This window comes from Macrosteles quadrilineatus, unplaced genomic scaffold (genome assembly GCF_028750875.1).
Source record: "Macrosteles quadrilineatus isolate MER2022 unplaced genomic scaffold, UCM_ALF_1.0 Scaffold_5__1_contigs__length_97177068, whole genome shotgun sequence".
NCBI lineage: Eukaryota > Metazoa > Arthropoda > Insecta > Hemiptera > Cicadellidae > Macrosteles > Macrosteles quadrilineatus.
Window position 1 is genome coordinate 47,509,323 of NW_026542598.1, and position 24,915 is coordinate 47,534,237.

Here is a 24,915-nt window from a genome sequence, read left to right on the forward strand (position 1 = left end):
ATTTTCCCAAAAATGGCCTGAACGATTTCGATAAAAATTTAGTATGTTATAGTCCTTTATATTCTGAACAAAATGGTACAAATCCCATCTCTGTAAAAATTACGGTTCAAAAGTTATTGTAAATTATGTTATTCCCCCATAAAAACCCCATAAAATAACGGAAAATCATATTTTCCCAATATTGGCTCGAACGATTTTGATAAAAATTTAGTATGTTATAGTCCTTTAAATTCTGAAGAAAATCTTACAAATCCCATTTCCGTATATTTACTCTCACCGCTTACACATGATAAAGGTTGTTGACAAACTTATGGGAGAAAGTATGTGTCAGAATACTGATACCGTTTATTACATTTATGACAACAGCTATCCTATTAAGGCCATAAAGGTAAAATTTTGTTTTTAAAAGGCTTATGTGTAAGTATTTTATCAACAGATGTAAAGATCTAAATGTTTCTATTTCATGTTCTCTTCCCGTTGCAAAGCACGGGTACAACAGCTGGTTCTCCATTAATGCAAAAGGAAAAATAGTGTTGCACCCTGTTGGTAAATATTATAACTTTTTAATGCTTTTGCATATCGTAGAATCAACTTTTTAGTTAAAACAGCAGACAAAATTCTTTAATTCCCTTTAAATATGAATACTCATAAGGTTAACATGGGGAACTACAGAGCCACTGGGGCGGAGCCTGAAAGGATATTTGAGATAAGAATATGCCTATACATTAATCGGGAAGGTGAGCTATCATCATTCCAAATTTCAGCCCAATCTGTCTAGTAGTTAATTCGTGATTACACTTCAAACACACAAACACACAAACTTTCACATTTATAATATTAGTACGATAACAATAACATAAGTATAACGACGACGTGGCGTATTCCTCCAGTCAACTGTTGTTATGGCGAAATGTTCCAACACAGCACCATAGCATTAGGTAGCGTGCTGGTCTAGCGTAAAGCACGGGTTTTGGATCCAGGGCCCCGTGCTCAAATCGTGTCAATCATCTATGGCTTTGGCAATATGAAAATACCACAACAGTCTAGGCCAAGTCGGAAAAGACTTTTCCAGAGAGCCTAACGTCCTAGGATCTGAAAACTGTGCCATCACACACAAGGTAACAGCTGTTTGCCGCTATCCCGTCACCCTGTATATCAAGTTGACATTCTAATACACCTATTGCAGAGCGATAAGCCAGGTGACAAGCCATCTGATCGCTATGATTGTCTGATCCACTTTGTTTTAGTGCTGTTATCACTGATAGCGACATCTGGCCTAATGTTATCCACTCAGTAATAATCCACGATTATCCGTGCTTACGGCTGAATCACACAGCTATAAACTCTTATCGGCGACTTAAACTGATTTATGGCTTGTACGAACAGTTTGACATTTTGGGACAGCTTTCGCTTGGTGATATTATCGTTATAAATGTCTAAACAAATTTAAAAAGTTTTTGCGACTTTACAACGAGTTGCTTTTAAACCAAATTTTACTTTTTCGGCAAAGACATGAGCTTTGTAAGAAATCTAAAACCTCTAACGCAGATTAGGTCTCAAGGCAGTATCGCTCTAGTTTGTATAGCTCCCAAAGATATCTGATTATGATTAAATTTAGCATTGAGAAATACAGAAATGTCCTATTATTCCAGGAGAATTGGTTAGCCCAAGGAAAGATTTCTTAGAGAAAAAAACGTAGATATTGCATTCAGAATTTTTAAATCGGTGAAATTCTGAACCAATGCAACTTTTGAACTGCAAGGTTTACAGCGGCGTATCAATATATTAGTTTTATGATTTTTTTTAATTCCGTCCGATATTAAAATGGGTCCGAATAATGAAGGTGTTTACCTTATCACAATACACAGTTTTATAGTAATGAACGTGTGTTATGATATAGTGCAGTAGAAATAGGGTTTGAGGTGGAACTAATTGCAACAGAAATTATTCCAGTTAGAAATGGTAGGTAATACACTTTTAAAAAACATACTAAAAATATACATTTGTACTGTTACGCAAAATACGGTTTTTTGGTCGCCATTTAAAAAAGTGTAAAATTTTAAATTCTTGTTAAAAAAATCTGGTTTGGTATCAAATTATAGAACATTTCATGCTGGAAAAGAATATAATGGTTGAATTTAAAATATACTGTTAACGGTGATGCACTATGGGCGAAAAAAGGTGCGTTTAAAAACGTGGCATTTGGAAAGTTTTTTATTTTAAGTATTTTATATAGTACTTTTAAAATTTGTTTTTTTCATGTTTGACCCTTAAAACGTAAAATTTCCCAATGTCTCTCTAGACCTTTTTAAAGAGCTTAAAAAACAAATAGTTAAGTATATCAAAGGGGTTTTGTACGGTTATTGGTAATGGGGAAAATTCAAAAAAATGGAAATTTAAAATCCCCATGTTATTCTTATGGAGAATATGGTAAAAAGTTGTAGTTTCCTTGTTTATGGATATATTTTTATGAAACTTTGAAGATTTATTTATTTTATACTAAACAATTAATATTTTACTAAAAACACACTTAATTGGTTTCCTTGTAGCAGCAAACCTTGGTACTCGTTTCGTTAAACCTAATGTTATTTATTTAATAGACTAGCAACAGAGCCCATTGTGGTTAAATTAATGCAACGGTCTCTAGTAAAATAATGGTTATGAAATCCATACACCACTTTACTCACTAATATTTGGTACATATTAAGCTCATAACATTAGAATCACACACTTAACATAAGAAACACACTTTAAACACAAATGCTAATTGTTAACAACGATATTTAATCATTTTTTTATATTAAATATTAATCATATTTTTCGTAAGGTTAGATTATGCATACTGGTAAATCAATTATTGCCATCTATAAAAATAATTGGTTTTTCTTTTCCGAGTCGGGTTAGCTCTTCTACAAGACCGATTTTCATAATTTTGGCCTTAAGCCGGGTTTACACTATGTAGCTAAACCTGCTACATTGTTGATTTGTGTAACATCTAGCAATGTTATATAACATTTGCTAGAAGTAGAAAAAGTAACTTTACAAAAGTGCTATATAACACTGCTATATGTAGCAGATCCTGCTATATATAGCTAAAATTGTGCTATCCATCGGGAGTCGGTAAATATCAAAAGAAATACGTGCTACATCTAACATTGCCATATGTAGCAATGATATACATATTTTTTTCGTCTAGCATCTGCTATATCTATATGTAGCGCTGAACGGTTTTGCTCAGCGATCTTTGTTTACAATGGATGGACTGGAAACGAAAAGTGGCAGTGCCTAGGATCGGGATGATATTATCGGGGCTATTGATATTATAAACTTAATTGAACTGTTCCGTGGACAACCGGCGTTGTGATCGTACGTAAAACGTTTTTGAAGTTACCGTCGCCTTATTTAGCGTCTTAATTATGGATTGTCAGGGTATTCATAATCATTAAGGTCCCGTAATAAATCTGCTACACTGTACTTATTTCTCGAAGCAAGAAGCGGTCAAACCGAAAACTTGCTAAAATCTTCGCTCCTGTCTGTCTCTCTTTCTGACTTCCAAGATCACCACGATAGCTGCCACGAACAGTGTCTCTTCAGCGCACATTTCGATACGGAATGCGAATGAGGTTGTGCTACATATAACATATAGCACGAGCACCAGAATCACTAAAATTGTTTGTACATTTTTCATACAGCAAAAGTTATAAAGCAATGTTATGTAGCAAAAGTTATATAGCAGGTTTTGCTACATAGTGTAAATTCGGCTTTAAACTAAAGCTATAGAAACACCATAGATTTGCTATTAAGCATCAGCACTCATTTTGACGTATATTTTTAGCTATGCACAAACTGCCTCTCTGTACATTACTTACGGGAGTTAGATTTGTTTTTTTCGAGTTCGTTTGGCTCTTCTACCAGACCGATTTTCATAATTTTTGTCTCAAAGCTATGCAAGCACATATTTGTCATAATTAATCTATCAAATATATAACCCTACGAAAACAATTAAATTGGAATTTTTAAATTTTTACTTCAATTAAAAATGTATCCCAGCAGTTACGTTATCCTATATGTTTTTATTAAAAAATCTTCAGTGAAATACCAGATTCCATTGGAATTATTGATTATTGAGATTGGACGTACCTAAAGCACACTGCTAAATTATAAACGACCCAAATTGTTTAAAAATGGAGTTATCTATCATCGATTTATAGTTAAAAGATCTTACTTGCAAACTCAACAGTACGTAAGCTAATTGTCGACGTTGACGGGTTTCACCTAGCAAATCTTAAAAAATCTAACTTTAATAATTATTTGAAAATCTACACGAATTCCTTTCCAATCACCCATTAGGTTATAAAATCGGTCCAGTAGAACTCTAGATTTAGTTGTACAACGATTTTTAAAACTGAATTACTAGATTTAATTGAAAATCAATTAAGACAAATGGAAATTCGTTTAGTCTGCAGGTTTGCTGTGGTGGGGGTGTTTTGTACTACGATCGTATTTCTAAATAGTGCTTATAACCACTATTATAACATTTTTCAGCATTAAATTTCCTATAATTTGATACCCAAAAAGTTATTTTTACGAATATTAAAATTTTGACACTTTTTTCAAGATGGCGGCCAAAAAACGTATTTTGCGCCACAGTACGGTTGTATATTTTTAGTATGTTGATTAGAAGCATACTACCTACCATTCACAGCAAGAATCATTTGTGTTGCAATTAGTTCCACCTTAAGCTATATTTTCGATTATTTCTACTGCACTAATAGGTGGACAGTTAAGTTGATATATTTCTCGCCTAGTAATCATAAGGTCACCAGTTGATCGTGAGAAAAGTCAGAAACTTTTTGATGGGAAGAAACTGTTCAAATCGACTTTGGGATTTTATATAGTCCTTGATAAATACCCAGCTTATTACAACGCTGTCACTTCATCCATTCAATAGTCATCGTTCACTCATTTCCACTTTAAAACGTTTAACTCGTCTTAACTAATAAACACATTAGTTGTTAACATTGAGAGTTCCAGTAAAAATTGTAGCTTTCATAAGTTTACCTTGCGTGTTGCCTGTTAGATATGAAAGTATGAAATCTCCCAGAGACAATCTGAGGGGGAGCTACCGTCGTTACATGTACACCATACATGTACCTTGCGTTGCCATGGTTACCGTGTCTTGTACCTCTTTAAGCAACATATTTTATATCCTCCCTCACTTAACCCTCTTTGTACTTGTTTGTAATCCTACGAGAGCTCTTAGTCAACAGCTGATTACACATTAATACTTTCTAAACTCCCTCCAAAACTCCCCGCTGTTTGCGTTGTCTTTAAAACAGTTAATTTTGCAGTTAAGAAATTTAATTAGTTGATGTTAGTTGTATCGTTGTATGTTATTTAAGGTTGTATCCAATTAAGGTATTTTCAGGCATTTTATATCAATAATTTTAATAGTAAGCTATTGACTATAGACAACCTCAACTTCATAAAACCCCCGTGTGAATTTATATTACAATATTTAAGAGAAGGCTTAACTCATTGCCTAGTTGAAAAAGGTTATATTTATTCAAATAATAGTAGATATTATTCAACCCTTGTATACAAAGGTAACTGCAACCACTATACTAACGATATATATATTGACTTCAAATAGTTAATTAGGGTTTTAAAAGTAATAACAAGATAGAGTTTTTTTGTAAATTCGAATATAGTATTTTTAAATATTTGTCATAGCCACTTATACACCGTACTAGATTGCCTAGAAAATTTACACCCCTTGCTTGAGTTTCAAAAGAGATCCAACCGACTAACCGTTAAATTATAGTTTTGTTTCTAAAATTAATAATGGGTGTGTAACTTTATGGTTGGTATGGACGATTTCATATAACATATAACCACTGCCTCTTCCGCGTCCTCTTCCCGTTGCTTCCCTTGTGACTGTGTGTTAACAAAAGTGGTTTACACTTCATTAAACATCGCAATGAGCTTCTCCAAAAGCTGGTCTATAATGAATATTAAACATAAAGTTAAATTTTATACGCTTGCAGTACAGAAATATTTTGATGTTTTCGTTGAGTAAAATGTAAAATAAATTTAAACAGAATTTACCTGCTTACTACATAGACACATATATCCACCAATCTATAGAATATCCACCGTCTATACTTTATATGGAAATTCTCCAAAGGACGTCATTGATCCGAACCTCGTACCATTTTAACCTTCGCGCGTCCTACCTCCTCAATTTTTTATTTTTATGATTATATGTGATGTATTGCTAAGAAGTGAATGCCACATTTTTACCACAGGGATTAGGCCCACCGCAGGGACATAATTTAGTTAGTTGCTGACCATAATTGCGAGCCGACGTTTCGAAAGTGATCGTCACGAAGGTTTTAGTGAAAATTGTTGACATTTTACTTGTCTTCGATTTTTATTGTTTCTTCTTGTTTGTTGTATTTATCGTCATTTTCAAATAATTTTGTTCCCAAATACGAAACTTCGTAAACCTTTTAACTAACCACAATAACCCCTTATTCCAGAATTCGTACACTCGAGACCACGTTTCATTGTCGTAAGCCTGTTTCTAGTATGACATTTTAACTGACATTATACCAAACCACCAACAAAGGATTTTGACCGGTAAAGGGATTTTGTCCCTTTACAGCTCTGACCCTTTTAGGTTTTATTGAGTTTGGCAAAATCCTAAAAATCGTTTACAAATTTGCCCCAGCAGATGTCTAACATGACAGCGTGTCAGGTCGCCCTCCTATCAAAGTCCCAATATTTACCTCATACATCTCCGCGAGCGTGACGTCTCAACAGGTGGCTAAAAGCCTTTGACAGGTCACGTGATGGAGTGGCCGTTATCAGTGACGTCACGGCGGCGTGATAAGCAGCAGGTACATGCGGGTGGCTACCGTAGCTGCTATTAATTATGGTATACGGGTTCACATACGGGCTGTGAGGTTTACGGCGCGGCGATGGTAATAATGTCAACATGTCAAGGGTCACCTGCTAGATAACGTATTTTGGACTCAACACACTTCATACATCAGCTACATAGTTTTTGGATGGTTTATACCAGTATTTTTGCAGGGATGGTTCACCTAATAATTTTAAGATAAAACTGACCAAGCCTATTCAATTTTGTAACGTATATTGAGTTCAATACAACCATTTTCAAGCATGCAGCACCTTTGAAATTTCCGTTTGAATTTTCCCCCAGTGTAATTTTTTAGAGTCACGAACGATTCTAAGAAAACTGTCTGTCAAACCTCCTCAGAATTATTTTGGATATGTAAGGTCTGAAGCCGTTGGACTTTAGCACACTTCATAAACGACTGAAACAGCTGTATTTGAATAAAAAATCGGCCACAGCGGTTCTATAGACGGAATGTGTCCCTTGTTCTACAAATTATAATGATAAACATTTTTTTCGATATTTCGGACTTTTTGTTCGTGTCTTCTGTACATCAGCGGCTAAACACTTTAGTGAATTTATAAATGAAATGAAAAATGAAATGAAATGAAATGAAAAAGTGCTTTTAAGTGTACAACAATAACTTCTTAGCACTAAATACAACAATGGACAAAAAGCCCGTCTGTTGCGGCTGGCGTACCTGGTTAGCACTTGTACAACAATTGATTAATAATAACAATTTAATGAAACTAATAAATAATAATAAAAAAGATTTTAAAAGTAATGACATTTGGGAAAATGATTCTCACAGATTGAATTCTTGAATTAACCCCCATCTTTTAGACCAAGCATCTTTTAAATAATTGCTTAAGACCCGCCAATCCCACCCATTCAATATCTCTATATATTTAGAATCAAGAGTGATTTTAAGAGAAAGCTGTTGAAACCCTATTTCAAAGTTCATATCAGTGGATATGTTTGGATCAAACTCTTCCCTCTCGGATTTCTCATCGAAGTCCAAGATCAACCACTAAGCTATACATTGGATGTGTTTTTTACAATCGTTTAAAACAATCTAACTGTGTTCAATAGCCCACAAAATTATATTTTCCTACAATTTATCACTTGGTACCTATACTAAAAGAACTTTAAATTTGACATAATCTAATATATACATAGTCCACACTACTTTCAACAGATGCGTTATACAATCAACTATAAAAATTGGTATGCAGTAGCAATGATGAATATATAGTCAAAACAAAACAATATGTACAGCTCATACTTTTACGATGGATGAAGTAATTATATTACTTAATCTATGCTTTTACAATCGTGGTAAGATTTACTGTTGTTAATTTTTGTTAAGAATTGATCATAGAATTATTTTGGGCCAACATTGATACAATGTGAACTTAAAAGAAGTTTCTCTGGCGGTTTGTAGCCACTTAATATGACTTAATTTGAATATTGGGAAGGAAGCTTCACTTTACTATGCAATGACACACCTTCATACAATGTATTAAACGCCTTTATAGCGTATTAAACACCTCTTACGACCAAAACAATTTGACGAACTTATTGCGGTAAAAAAACTGTCCGTGGAAGATATGAGTTATCTATTGACTACCTCTGTATAAACTTCTACAAAAATTTACGTTTGGCGAGCAGAAAATTTGACATCTTATGCATTATTATAATAACCCTGCTAATCCGCTAGCACGTACTAGTACTATAGTCTGTATGGTGGAACCTGTCCCCTGACCCTTCGTCTACCTGGGACTGACCCGGGATTGGCAAGTCCTCAGGTAGAGTTTCAGGAGACAGGTTCCACCATACAGGCTATAGACGAAAACATTAGTGTACCCAAGGATTATTAGATTGTGTTAAGGGATAACTTGCTTCGTTGGTAGAGTTTGTATCCATACTGCAAACTAGATGAAAAAGTTGCCCAATACAGTACATGCTCAAGTATTAGTAGACCAGATTGTTCTTAGCCTGTTCATTTCGGACAATTGACTGTACTCACTTAAAAGATTTGCTAAGCAAGAACAAATGGGTGCAGTACTTCATAAAGAGCTTATTTTTAGACATTACCTCACCACAACATTTAGTAACCCAGATAAGTTTCAATTAGAATTCTAAGATTTACAAATTGTTTACAAAAAGTGGCTACTAATTGGTTTGACTAATGTGGTGGAAGGGTCAAAGATAGTCTGACAGCTTTACGAGAGACTTCTCGCGAATTTCCATATCATATATTTGACCTCGACCTTCACCTAGTGATAGGGAATCTTCACCAAACAGACTTTGGTGGAGTTTGAATGAAATTTTTAGAATTACTCTTGTCCAATGCCCTGAAGTACGACTGACGACCTAAATGGTCATAGTACTTCGCTTCACTGTGAACAGCACCTAACCTATGCTTGTTGTAGGAAAAAGTGGAAATCCACAAAGAGTTTGATACTCCAGTCGTGTCTAAGTATTCTCAGAAATATACTCGTCAAGTTAACAAGAACATTTGATAGTTTTATCATATGATTCGAATAAATTAAATTATATCTTATGAAATACGCATGTGTTTGTTAAAGGTATTTCGCACGCCTTCCTTAAAATTACATGGATCTGATTTAGAGGCAATTTACAAAATATTTCTAGGAATAGACATGTTGGATTTGTTGTATGCAAATATGTGAAGGGTTTTACCTGGTTTGTATTATCTCTTGGGTTGAGTATTGACCTTTACGTATCCCTTAGTCATTTACTGCTGTCATTATTCTCTTGTTAAAAACTGCATACCTGGAAAAAATAAAAGCAAATTTATAGTTTTTTGTACCACACAAGCTTAAAAAAATAACGGTTTGAATCAATAAATACCTTATTTCCAAACTCTTTTATCTAATAATCATCTATTGACGATATTTCGTTTGCACTTTTGCTAATAAATTATGAACGAATAAATTCGTAGCAAAACATTAATTTATATGATGTAGCTTTTTCCCCAGGGTAAGAAGTTTACTGAGAATATACATATTTCAAAGTAAGCTCTAACCTAAAATTAAAATCTACTCCGGTGCAAGAATTAATACTATTAAAAACTTAGCGATGAACTGAGGGTATATAATTATTAATTGATAACTGATATGTTAATTATCTATTTCAGGCTGTTCATCTCACTTAAGCTTGGACCCCAAGTATGCTTTGTTTTTAATATTGTATTAATAAAATGTATTATTTGTGTGTTGGTACTCCAACAAGTTGTATACGTGAGACAATTTTTAATGGCCAATGACTCACATAAAACAGCCACTTTCCAATACAGGATGTACTAAAAGTCATAGATAAGACAATATGACCCTGTTATCAGCCGGTTAAACATTAGTTGACACATTAACACCATATGATTGCCGACCTTATCTTTATGTTAGTTTAATTTTGTGGCTTGTTTTCAGATATAAATTGTCACATTAATGGATAAGTGGCAGAGTACTGTATATGTTAATTGGCTTTTTAAAAGTAACTATTTTAAATAATGTAGCTATGGTTTTTACTTGTTAACTGTTTACAGTGTATAGTTTTTGCTAGTTTTAGACTTAAGATTACACGAAAATTGACATTTTTGGTACGATAGGAACCGGCGACCTTACTAGACGAGCACTTTATCCAGTTGTTTATACTTTTTATAAACAAGATTCACCACACCACGTACAAACTATTTATAATTTTCTTTGTCATAAAGAAATTTGATACAATGTCTACAGAAATGATATTGAACAGATATATCTAAAGGAACAATCTAACGCCTAAAACCAAACAAAGTCTACCCTACAAATCTAATACATCACTTCAGTGGGTTAAAGGTGATCCGTTAGTTTGCTCCGGATGTGGTGGACAGTTTTTAGCGTCGGCGACAGTTCTAATTGGCGCCTCCGAGATGCTATCGCCGGGGCCGTACCTGGCCGGACGTACGCTATTATTTATGAATGAAACTGAAGCCATTCATGAATGGGACGTGATTTACTACCGCCTCAGACTGACTGTAGGGAGGGTCCGGCAACTCCCACTGATTTAAATTTGCCAACCAATTTGGAGACCTCATACCCAATTAAGTTAGATTTAAGAGAGCCCGTGACGGCTCGCGATCGTTAGATCGACTCTTGTTTATTCAATGGGGTATTAAATGTCCTTCTCCACTTTATGAATGGCTAAACGGCCAATTAAAGTTTTATTTTTATCTGGCGACGCCTCGGTTTTCGAATTGGTTTTGATGGCGCCTCCTGTTGATTGCTTGGGTATTTGTTATGCGATGCATCTCCATGTGTGCACTTTGTTGTTGATCAACAGTGGGATGGGCTTCGGTTGGACTGGGTTGAACTGTTCTAAGTGTGTTTGATGGAAGTAAATACTTTTACAATGTCCATGCCGTGTAGTACCTACCGGTAACTGATTGGAAGTATTGAAGATTCGAGAGACGAGAAGCATCATGTGAAACATATACGAAATGCGTTTGGTTGTTTGTGCTAGATTCTCCTTAACTTCAAACAAAATATTTGGGTAGGAGCAAGCTAAAACCGTGTGCAGGATGAAACTACTAAACTTGAAACAAGAGTTCACACGACATTCGTGGGAGGTTCCCTTGCTGTATGGCTTCAATCTACCTGTATAAAATAACCAACGTTCCGTTGTACCAATAGCACGCACTAACGAGAAGATCTACATGGATAGAGTATTCCGTTACAACCACAATCATGTGATAATGCTTTAGTTCCCTGTAATACCAACACAATAACATATGTTGGCAAACCTCTTTAACCACTTAAGATTGAGATCCACTCCCGCAATCCAGCCCGTCTTCAGAGAACCTTTGAAATAGGACTCGAGGTGACTAACCCGGGCTAATCTCTTTCACACCGATGCCCCGAAATGATCTTGTTTTCGCCGGGAACAAAACATCGAAAATAAACCGCAGGTAGTTCTCCATTACTGACAGGTCTGTATCGCTGATCGTCGTGTTGAAAGGGATTGGTAAACACGGCTTTGAGTCGGAGCCCGCTCTGACGCTAATGGCTCGGAAGTGGCGGCAACAGTAGGATTCTAAGAACGCCACTGTTTTACACACAATGACACCGAGTACCAGTGGTCTTACTCGAGCGGAAAGGTGCCTGAACTGTCAGATTGTCTGCGAGGCTGTTTTGAAACGTTCCGGTTTGTGTTTTGGAGATCTCTTTCTGAACTAGGATTGAGGTGGGGTTCATTCAATGGTGGATACTAGTGACGCAATTGGTTGATTTCAATCGATGTAAATGAATGGTGGGTTTGATGAAAAGAAAAACTGTCACTCATATTTGAAAGTAGGTGAGGAACATTTACTTGGATTGGAAGGATTCAGACGGTTTTAGAACTTTGGAAGGTACCTACACGATTTTTCATATTAGTTGGCCAATTATGGTGGTGAATAAATGCATTCCTGACCATTTGGAATATGCATTGTATGCAAACGCAAAGAAAATTCCTATGAGCTGCAACATAAATTGAATAAAAATAAACATGCCAAAACCTGCAAGGTTTCATTGACTACATAAGAACAGCAATATCAACAAAAAGCTACTTGAACCGCTATAACTTTTACTCAATTTTTTTCTACAATATGATAATTCGTTTCTGATAAAACAAAAAATTACCATTCCAAGAGACGGAAGGTAGAAAAAAAATCAAAGTTATAAGACCACAACCCTTTTCATGTTATGTATCCCATTCTGCCTTCCAAAACGCCATGCACTGGTAAATTCAAACAGAATCGCAAACCCATTACAGTTTTCCAAATGGATATTTTCCACTGAATGAAACGTTCAGGCCTAAAATCTCCCAGCAAAACGTCTTTCACTCAATCTACGCGATTCATGAATGGATCCGGAATATTTTTTGATCGTGCAAAATGTGTTTTTGATCGCCCAGACCCTTCGCTCGTTCCGCGTAATCTGGCTACAAGAGAAGTCACTCCGTCTCGTACAGACGCGTTTCCGAACATTTATGTCGCCGTCAACAGAATGTTCAGATAAACGAATTACAGAAGGACGCCGGTATCTGGACAAGTACTCGTTCTGTTAGTCCGCCTCACTATCGTGTCGTCGTTAGTGTACAGATAGTTGCTGGTAATAAATAAACTTATGCCTTCTTGAATCTGTAACCGCTTTTGGGTTGCTTTGCGACAGGTTCTTTAGAGTACATAATTTAATGATTTTTTTTTTAGTGACGTATTAAATTTGTATTCTATTGGTATTTTTACCGGTAGAACACTTAGGTTATATTGTTTACTCCTAGGGTACTATATTTTGATTTTGGTCTTCTTCATTCTTGTTTATTTTTGTTTAGCCTGGTTTCATCTTTCGTTGTACGTCTTACTTATTCTGTGTTTCTTGTTGTTTTCCCTTTTCTTTTTTTATGTAGGCTAAAAATTCTTGTATTCTTCTTTTATTCTTTTATTCTTCTTCTTCTTTTATTATTTTATTCTTTTATTCTTTCATTCTTCTTTTACTTTCATGTTCCTTTTTTTATTCTTTCATGTTTTGCAACTGTTTGTATTGTTATTTTCGGGTCTTACTATGTTATAATTTACTCTCATTTTACACTCAGTCAACTACTAAGCGTTACTATTTCTTCTCCACCAGGCTCAGTTTGAGTTTAGGACTTGTGTTTTTTTTAGTTTGTTGAATGTAAATAACTTCTCGATCAGCATTTTACGTGTTATTAAATTTATGGAAAGCAAATAAAAGATACGTCTTATAACACTTAAAACATGTATTTACGCTTATAGTTTTAATGTTATTTTAACATTAAAACTCATTCGAATGGAAACATTTCCCAAAGAAAACTCATCGCCCTTATGAACTTATAAACTTATCACCTAAACCCGCTTCAGTGTGATAAGGCTGTTTGTAATATAGGCCTAAACCATGTATAACATGTGTAAAAACTACAAATATTTATTTCAATAAACTAATTGAATGATAGTAATTACATTCAACAGTTTAAAATATAATCTATATAATTGTATTATTATTTGTTGCAGGGACAGATAAACAACAATTTCGGACAACAAAATGAAGTTCAAGACAGGGTGAGTAAATTATATTTTGTTTTCCCACATGAATATATCTATTGTAGATTACATTATTAACCACCATTTTCTACAGTCTTCTCTAAAAACTCTGTTGAATATCATATTAGCATAGATGACACATTGGTGTCTAATTATGTTGTCTTCAACAATTAAAGACCGACGTAGTCTAGACTACATTTTTACGTAATAAAAACTTCAAACCTAAGTTAACTAAGGTAGTGAACTAAAATATGGTAGCATTTGCTTTGGAGTAACAAATAATAGTAGTTTTCTTCACTAGGAGTGAAAGTGGCTCTTTTAAGTACCAAAAAGACACTTTTGCTTCATGTCATGAACAACTATTTTCATTATACCGTGGAAATAACCTTCTAATCGTTACAATATTAGACCTCATAATTTGAGGTTATAAAAAGTTGTCATCAATGTTTACATTTCTGTTGTTTATAAACATAACTCTAAATATCGTGTAACTAGCAACGTTTTCATAATGCACTGATAACATTTTGAGGTTAGCGAACCGAAAAATTTACCCTACGTTTTTTTTGTCCCTATTTGAAGTCATCCGATAACGATGATTTTGTGACGATTTAGAGAACTAAAAACGGCTGCTTTCCGGACAGTATGATACAAAGAATATTATGTGTGTCTTTTTTTCAAGCAAAGAAACAAACGACATAACATAATCTGAATTTTATTCACTAAAACATTGTAAATTGTATTGACCTCTTAAAAATCACGATTTTCAAGGATTCTTACCACATAAGCATTGATTTTTACAGATCAATGAGGTGTAGTCCATACTATAAATTTAACTTCTAAAATAGATTACGTACACATGGATACGTAAACATGTAGTCAGTAGCCGCCCTTACTTACCTAAGTAGTGTATTTCCGTATTCGTCTACTTGATAGGCGACTACAAGACGGGTAGTTGAGACGTCTGTCTGTGTCTGAGCGTCTACATTTCTGGCTGTCTGTCGGTTAGATGGGATTACGCATGTAGACAAGTCATGTAGACAAGTCGGCATATCGGTCTATATTTAGTAAATAGACACGCTTCACTCTCATTAATCAATTCTAAATATCCTGCGATACCGTATTACCCTTCCTCCCTAATTAATGTGGGGAATTAATTTGCCTTCTATTTTGATGGTAAATTGAGTTAGGGTTTCAGTGTAGTAGTTGCATATTAATAAATGTCGGAGGTTACCATAATATTATTAATGGCAGTATTTTTCAATTCTAAAGAAAATGTTGAAACAGATTAAGTATTTTAAGCCTATATGAGTTAAATATAGTTACTCTAAGAGTTAAATGTTTTCAACTTATTCTGGTCCTAAACGTGATTAACCTTATCCACTTTGGTATACCGTAATACCACAGGGCAAGTGATAGTTTACAACTAGATTAATATAAACTAAAATAGTTTTTAAATTGGTTAAGTCGGAAATACACACAAAACTACTTTATAGAATAAACAAACCAGGCAGAAATAACCTTAAAATTGTTTAGTAAGAAAATAAATCAATATAGTGTGTTAATGAGTGTGTGAACTTTGAACCATAGACCATTATTTACCATAGTAAATTATGAAGCTCGTTTTTCGTGTCTAGTTCATGTCCGGTGACACTGGTCGCTGGTGTCGACAAAATTTTATATTATTTCATGATTTGTGCTTTACAGTTTGGTTACGAGGATTTATAACAAGGGGACGAGTTATTGTTTATGATTATACGGTTTTATTTGTTTAAACGATGTTTTTAATGACTAAAATAACAAGAAACAAGTAAACAAACCACGACCTCTGCCGTGCACCGGACAGAACTAACAATAAAACTGGCTTCAGCTGATCCATAAGGATGAGGAATCTAGGGTTGGAACACAGATTTTCGTCGATTGTCGGTACCACAGCAAAATCTTAATTTTGCTAATGGATTATGTAATTTTATAATAAAGTAGGAGAGTAAATATTGGGAAAACAGAGTTTCCCATGGAGTTTCCCAGCCCAGATGATACTAGTGACAGCTCGGCCGTTTCACAGGATGCTCTCTGCTTGTCGCGATTGTAATAGTATTAGCTAATTGTATCGGTAATGCGATGGGTATTGATGAGGCAGCATCGATCCGTCCCCCCCTAGCGGCATGATACTCTATCTATGGAGTATTTGGCCAACGAAACTATCACATCCTTCAGGAACATTTACTAAAGAATATACTGAATAGGAATGTTAACAGAGCTGTACCCGGTCTCTACGGACAAAATAAAAATGAATTACCAACGGTTGCGCAGAGATACACAACTGTTACTGTAGCTGTTATGGTATAAACATATTTCTGAAAAGGGAGAAATCGGTAACAAATAGTTTTTTTTTTATCGAAGCAATACTGTACCAAAAGTTCACTACGATATTACTGCTTCTGTATTAAGTTGAGCTGTAATAACCAGGACATAAAAACAACAAACAGTGAAAAAAATCTGAAGAGGAGATCTGTCGTTATTGAAACTATTTATTTTCTCTAGAAATTAAGGACCTTTTTAGGATTTAAGGATACTAGGTGAAAATATTTGCAAAGTGGAAAAGTGTTTCAGAAAATAACATCAATACATGGCATTCAAAGCACATAACAGTATTCACAACCCATTGATTGCTCATATCGAATTCATCACTGAAACGTAAGAAAACAATAAATACATCACCTTTACAGCATGACCCCTAAGCTAAAGCTATATTCAGCAATGGATGCGCATTCAACATTTTAAATATTAATGATATATTCGGTAACAGCCGCAGGAGACCATTAAGAATAATATCACTATGATAATATGAAGGTCGTGTATAACATTTGTGATTTAAATAACGATTAAGGATTGATTGCCTCGGGCTCATGTAATACAAAGATCGACGTAATATATAAATTATAATTGGAAACTTGTTACAAGTGGCGAAATGTTGAAACTATTTTTATTTTTTAAAGGACAGAATGGTACTTTGGCCAAGGGATAAAAATATGCCTTAAAAAGCCGAGGTTTTAAAAAAAATTTTATTTTTTGCATTGTGTATTTTAATATCCAAAGAACATAGATTTGCAGTGTTATTCTACATCTTCACCCAGCACATTGGCATTAATATTCTGGTTATACATGACATTCGCATCAAAATTCTCAGTTATCATAAGACCTTAGCTGCAAGGTGACCTTGAAAGTTGAACACACGTCTGTGACGGTAACAATGAACGAACATTCCAGCCTAGACCATTGTTTCTGGATGAATGAAACAAAGCCAGGCTAGGTCGGGACTGATCAGTGATCAGGATCATGTGATGGATGGTCGGGACCTTATCTATCAGACTTCGCCGAGTCAGTTTCCGGTCCTTTTAACATTCCTTCCTCTGTCACCTCACCCATCCCACCGTTCCCTGTCCGGCCGGACCGCTGTCCGACGGTCCTAGTCTATACGCAGAGACGCATACTGCAGATGAGGCTGGCATAGAAGGGTTGCTGCGTTTATTGAAATCCAATACAGATCCTTGGATCAGCTGAAGTCAATAATAATATTCATTCCTGTCCATGCAGAGGCAGTTTTGTTCATGTTTTGCTAACCAACTTTATTGTATTTATACCAAATCATATTGAAACCTATATTTTGAACTTACAGTACCTTATTCAGCTCTTCAGACTCCAACATAGAAGTATAGTAATTCAAATATTTCTATTTTCTACCCAAAACACTAAAAAGGTTTTACAAACACCTTGGTATGTCTCAAATAGTACAAAGTTATCTTTCATCAGGGAAAAAATAAAAAAATAACTGAAAAATATAGAAACATTTGAAACCCATCCAAATTTACAAGCATACCAGCGCATGATACCAGCGAAACTACAGGCTAAAAAGAATTCCTCCAACCAAAATTCCAATTTCCAAATCGATTTTGGTTCAATTTTATGAATATTTTGTTTTGTATTTTTATGCTTGTACACTCACTGGAGTAGTACACTAAAACTCATGTTAAATGTTCATCAAATCCATATAAAGCACAAATTACCCAAGAAATTTTGAGAAAACTACACAGTAAGTCACACCCCTTAAACCATATACTTAAAGTGTTCGTCATGACGAGAAACCTTGCGCAAAACCATCCATAATTTTATAAATTGCCCTTTAAGGTCGTAATTGCATTCCAAAGGGAACTTTTCAGCTGTACTTATGTTATTCTTTCAATTTATTACCTTTTTCAAATCTTGCGATTATTTGTTTTTATTACTGTATTCTGTTTTGTTTATTTCAGCTTAACTTAACCAATCAATAGTTTTATTAATACTTATGAAATCAAACATGGTGAAGCCCGTGGGTAACAGCTAATTAACTTAATGTTCTAGTGATACGAACATATTTTAAATACTTGTTAAAAATACGTCACTATCGGCCTTGAACTAACAATCTTCATCCACGAATCAAACTATTTAACAGTAAATGCAATTTAATTTCATATCTTAGGTCCAAGAGCGGATAACTTATTACCTATTGTATATTCAAGTGAATGGACACAACTTGGCTGGGTATGCTGGGTGGGGTGGGGTTGGGGTGATGATGCTGTGCTATGTCTATGTAGTGGTATTGTAGGCCGTAGCGGTAACCACAGCTTGTAGGCCTCAGGCCACTGGCCTAGGCCCAAGGGTTGGCCGGACAAGCCGGTTGATTATAAGACTGGCTTTGTCTAACCCCCAACTCCCTCATACGGTTGAAACTCATCTCTCATAGTGAATCAAGTTTTACTTTAGGTCAACATAGAAATTGACTCATCGTTCTATTTGAAAGTAATTTTAAAATGTGTAACTTGTTGACTACTCAAGTGTCTTCTAAAATGTTCGTATCTTATTTTACGGTAAGTTTGACTCCGTGTGGTTATGAATGAGATAGTTTCCATTTGTTAAAATAGATTTAAATATGATAGATAAAAAGAAATATATAGTAAACAATAAAATTCTCTTTAGACAACCGACTAAATTGAATATTTTCTTGGTAGCCCTAATTAGAAATTGACTTAACAATTTTCATTGGATGATAGGTTGAATCTATTAGGATTCGATCATTAATTAATTTTATTATTAAAACGCACATTTTATTATTTATGTTTTAGAGGTTAAGTGGTAGAGAGGACTTGCTAGTCCTAACTTCGCCTCTCAAATTTTATTTTATTTGAGTAAATAAATTACTACAAATACAAGTTTGCACTTCAGTATCCAAAGTCAATGACATGACATTGTCTTAATAGTGTTTGCAATGAATAAATCCGATATTCTGATTACATTACCCACTTAACACTTTAAGTCTTTTATCTATGAAATTATACCAACGTGTATTGTATACAACTAAAACTAATACATTTTATTTTAGGTGTTAATTTCTCATAGAATCTATCTAGTTACAGCAAAGCTTTGTTTAAGACACTGTAACCAGCAAAGCGCATAAACTATGAAATGAACAACACAAACAGTAAACAACAATTATTGCAACAAATGACTCGCAACAAGAAACTAAACTACATAAAGTGTAATCATGACAGAATGCGCTACAGTTGTCACTGAAGAAGAGTGGGATTTATAGAACCTTTGCAGATACATTTTGTAGCCCTGTATTAATTTTAACATTCCCGTCCACCAAGTATTATTTGATATATTCATATATTTTAATGTCTTGAAACCGTCACCGCTTCAAAATTGTTTAGCGAATTTCCCATACAGTATAGGGAATAAGCAACTACCCAAGGGCTCATGGTAATACCTGGACTCGGGACCACTTTACTTTTTCGTATTTATTTCACCATAGACCAAAAACACTATTTGTCCATATTCATACTTATGGATGTGTGTCGGCTAGCACGATAGCTTGAGTAAAAGACATCCCACTTTAATGAAATGCTGCACACACGTGTAAACCTACGTTTAATTGAAACGTAACTAAGGGTAATATAACATTCTAAATTGTATATTTAAGGGTAAATCCAGTCAGAAAAATGGAAATTCCCTTATTTTGCTGCGGTGGGGGTATTTTTCTATTTTGGCGAGGTTTAAAAGCACCTTTTCTCGTTCTATTAATAAAGATTAGCGACGTCTTGTATTTCCCGAAACTTTTAAGTCAGTGTGAAGTACATTTTTGGTAAGTACAAACTTCTTTAATAGTTCGTAACGACAATTTGATCACTCGAATTCAACTTTACAACGTAAAATATCATGCGGGTTCTTTTATTGTTATTTAATTCCACAAAAACGTATGATAATCACCCTCACACCACGTACAGGCCTAGTATAAGGGCCGGGCCCGTCGCGTCGGTCAGGTCAAAATCCACCTGGACGAAGCATGGAGCGAGTCCCTTAGAAAACGTTCAAAACAGTAGTTCTTGCTTTAACGCTAAAATAATATTTAACTCCTTTCAAGTATATAAAGAATTTCTATTTTGTATACTGGAATACGGTAAGGTAGTGTTTTTAATCTGGATTGTTCTTAACTCTTGACAAGTTGCCGTTGCATTTAATTGTTACGATAGTTTTTGTAAAAGTTGTTGGATGTTTTCTGAGTAATTGTTGTATATCGTATTTTTATATCGATTAATACACGGGTTGGATAAGCATATATGAATATAACAGAATTCCGTATATCCTTTTAATATTACAATTAACGGCCATTTAAAATAAGTTTTTAACTATTCAATATGTTAAACCTTTCTGTGAAATTTTTGTTTCTTGCAATTGAGAAGATAAATACTGTAATAAACGTTACGGCAGTTCTACAATAGGGCAAGCTTTTGGTAAGAATGAATGAATGGTGATTAGGCTAAGGCTGATAATTGTTAAATAAATTGACGAGTTTTGAAGCAGAAAAGAGAAAAGTGTAATACAGTATTTACTTTAATTTTTGGTTTTGGAACTATTCGGTATGAGCTTATTTTTATTGAGAAGATGTACGTTCACTATTCAGTGAGTATCTTTGGTACTTCTGAACTATTCTGTTCAAAGATACCATATGTTGATAAGTTTTGGCCAAGTATTCGGCGTGTAGGCTTATTCAATAAAACGATTTGATCATTGAATCTGTTTTTCTCCATTATATGTATATTATTCTTTCAATAAAATTTAAATGTTTGTTAAAACCCTAATCTTTTAAACTAGGAACGCTTTGCTCTTCACTCCTTTTGCTATTGACACTTTTAACTGGTTTAACGCGTCTATGTATATAGTCTTACTGTTTAGTTATTTGAAATGAATCCACCGATGGTTTAAAGTTAACTCAAACTTATTAATTTTCAAATACAAGAACCTGTTCATTAGCTATTTGTCATAAAATTTGTGAAACTTGTGCGTTGAACGTTAAAGAGCTATGTCAAGTCACAAAAAAGGGAAATTCGGTCATCTAATTTTAATATGGTGTTATTGATATATCTCTTTAAACCCAAATCAATTGTTGCACCCGTACTGGACCACTGAGCCCTGTGTATGGAACTCCCCCCTTACAATGTGATTTTACATATTTTTAATGGAGAAGCAACAACACTTTCATTATGACTTCTTCTTTATCACTGATCCTTTGGATTGAGCGAGGGTAACGTCCTACTTTAACAAATATACACAAGGAAATGCCAATACGTGCATTATATACATTTAACAAACAAGTCCCTCATAGATTTACCATTCATGACCTTTTTATTTATACTGTAGTGGCTTATCCATACATTTTCATTTTCCATTTATAGGAATGGATGATCGATAATTTCCGGAAGCTTATTATCCATTTCTAGTTTGACTAATTGTAAGGCTATTATTTAATCATTTCGCTATATATTTATAAGCTATTGCTCTGGAGTTAACCAAGTAGTGCATATGATAAACATTTCGTCTATATCAGTGCACTAAAATGTATAACACTTCAAAACAGATTTAGACTTACAAAACATGAGAAATCGATTTCCTCAATTCAAAGACACCCCTATTTACCTATGACGTTTACCTATGGGTGACTTAGTTTGATGAGTCACAATCCAAAATTATTTAAGAGTATGTCGGCGTATTTTTTAGTCTCTTCTTTTAAATACCTTACTAGTCCCTAATCAACTAGTTTAGTAGTTTGTTCCTGTTGTAATTTCTTCTCCTGTTTTCTGGTATTACGTCAATGCTGCTGTAAATTTAGTTCTCGAAATCTACTTTCGTATGTACGTGTTTCGTGTCTACTTTCGTTTATACCTATGCAAAAAATAAGCTTATCGCATGTCTGAAAAACAAATGAACATGTTGAAGTGGAGCTGGTTTGTTTTAGTATTATGGTAAAACAATAACAAGACAGCTCGGGGCTTAGCTCTGTACTTTCTCTTTTAGCTCTGAGTACGAGTCGCTTGGTTTGTGGAAACATATATTGAGCTATACTTTCTAATATCATACGATAGTTTGTACCGAGGCGGATTTCTAACCATTTAAAAGTTTAAAACACGTTATCGAATGTTAGTTTTAGCATAAAATTGTTTCCGCAAACCTGTAGAAAGATGACATAGGTGGGGAAGATGTAATTTTACATAACTGAAACAAAGAGAAGAATAAATACACTTTCAGTTTATACAAATGCTTGTCAGAAAATACGTCAATTCCCAAGATAAGAGAAGAAAGTAGTATTATGAGCCCCTATTTAATTATTAATTTTTTATAATATTTTTAAAAGTATTTACCCATTATTTGTACCCAATAACATAGTCTGATAAGTTGCTTACCTGGTTTGATCGTATTTTGTACAGTTATATTACATTTGACTAGTTAATTTATTAAATTTGAGGGCAATAAACTTTTTAAAAGGTTTGGTATGTGTATGTAATAATGTGAGCACCATTGTGTTGGTAATATGTACTCGAGAAAACGCTGCGAATGCCTTAACAATCGTCCAACGACTGCGACTCTGACTGCTCCAGGAGCAGACCCACGATAGACGTCCACGACTACAGTCGCGTCAGTGACAACGGTGCCATTGAAAACAATGCTAAGCAGGCGCTCTACGATTATCGTTTATCGGCTGTCGTCTACGACTGCAGTTCCAGCCGCACTTAATATAAGTGTTCAGAGTATTGGTCTTTTCCTAAAATATTGGGAAGTGCCACAAACACACGTTCTGTAATGCTCATTTCGCGGGAGAACAGGGAATTGTCCGATTGTTTCTTTACAACCTACCTTTTTGCACCCTTGTCACCCCCGGATTGATCATGGATTTTACCTATTCTTTTACAGTTTCCCGAACTAGTAAACATGATCACAATCATAAAATACCATAAGAAATACCTTCAGCTTGCACAAAAGTTGGTCCAAATTAAAAGTAAACTCACGAATGATTAAAAGAAATATTTTTAATTTAGCTTCAACAAGTCACACACACATTCACATAGAATTTATACAATATCCCCAATGAACTAGTAATAGGAGTATTCACTGTCAGTCCTGCGTCTTCTAAGCCGCTTGACTTTCTTCTGACGCGGCTGTTTGGCAGCCAGATCCACAAACGGCTTCTTATCACTGTCGCTGAGAGACCTCCACGCCGCAGCCGCCTCCCTTATCATCTCCTTGGGACTGAACTCCCCCAGGTGCGAGTTGCGAAATGCTTGCACAAAGTTTATATAAGGCATCCTTGTGGGCTTGGGTACCAAGTTTGTCGTGGTTTTCTTCAACCCAGCTTTTCCTGTTTTATCCATGATTCACACAAATTACGAAATTTGCAAAAATTTGATTGATGAAGATTGTCGAATTTATAAAGCTCCTGGTGCAATGAGGATAATTTACTAACTGATTAATTTTTGTTTCCTAAGAAACCACATTTAAAATCTATGTGTATTTATACCTAGACTATTTGTACAGAATCTATTAACATTTTGTTTTAGAATTAAACTTATTTCTTATTCAAAGGTGCTCAGATAACTGCTTGTATTTTTTTGTGTTGACGAATACCTGATTCTTTTTCAAAATTTGTAATGTTTGGGATTAAGTGGAGTTCAGATGGGTTTCTTTGGGTAATGCCTAGAATATATGTTCCATATTGAAGTTGGTGGTAACAAATCATCTGATTCACGTTAAATTTGGCGGTAAATTTGGTTAAATTTGGCACAAGGTTCTCTTTAGATGTCAGTGTTATTTCTTTCCGTGGCAAATGATATGCATTCGCAAACTGTGCATATAATTGCTGATAAACCTCTGAATCATGCTGCCACATGATTTTGTTACAGTTTTGTCATTATAAATCAGATTTTGATATCTTTCGACATTTGTTTGTTATTATTTCAATACTTTTTTCGACAAGAACTTTTGCAATAATGTGGTTTGACCAAAGCCCCAGACTCTTTCTTGAAGTAGATGCTGACTGATACATTAAGAAGTTGCTTAGACATTTCACATTTTATTCAAACAGTTCTTCATTGCAATGAAATATATCCATACTTTTGCGGATTGCCAATGATCTTTGGCTGACGGGTCTTCTACAATTATTAAAGTGTCAGCATTAAGTAGCCTATACACGTATGATACTTAATAATGATAACAGCTTATACTCACTGTAAAACGTGGGAAAATCTGTTGACGCCTCAGTAGAAAAGTTTCTTTAAAAAATTACAAATGCATTTCTACAGCTTTGTTCGTTGACGAGTGCACTATTTAAGTAAGTGTATAACGTCCTAAAGTGTTTTTTGTGTTTGGTGGTGAATAGTTAATTTTTACTGGAAACTTAGATCTCAAGTATATTGACTATGGTACCCTAAAAAAGGCAAGAGACAGGTTAGAATGGCAACACCAATAATTGTACTTCAAACGTCTTGGTAGTCTACTTACAATAAGTTACACAATATAAAAAAACACG

The 24,915-nt window shown here is 34.6% G+C and overlaps 1 protein-coding gene across 2 annotated transcripts in view; it reads left to right on the top strand.

Annotated features, from left to right (window-relative positions):
* LOC128995008 (homeobox protein araucan-like) overlaps positions 1–24,915 on the top strand; it is a 122,927-nt gene that overhangs the window by 22,535 nt on the left and 75,477 nt on the right. For both annotated transcript variants that reach the window (XR_008490942.1, XM_054419874.1), the window contains exon 2: positions 13,992–14,039. Coding sequence is in view for 1 of the 2 variants with exons in the window: in XM_054419874.1 (XP_054275849.1) it covers positions 13,992–14,039 (48 nt within the window). In the remaining variant the exon portion in view is untranslated. The remainder of the gene's footprint in view (positions 1–13,991; positions 14,040–24,915) is intronic.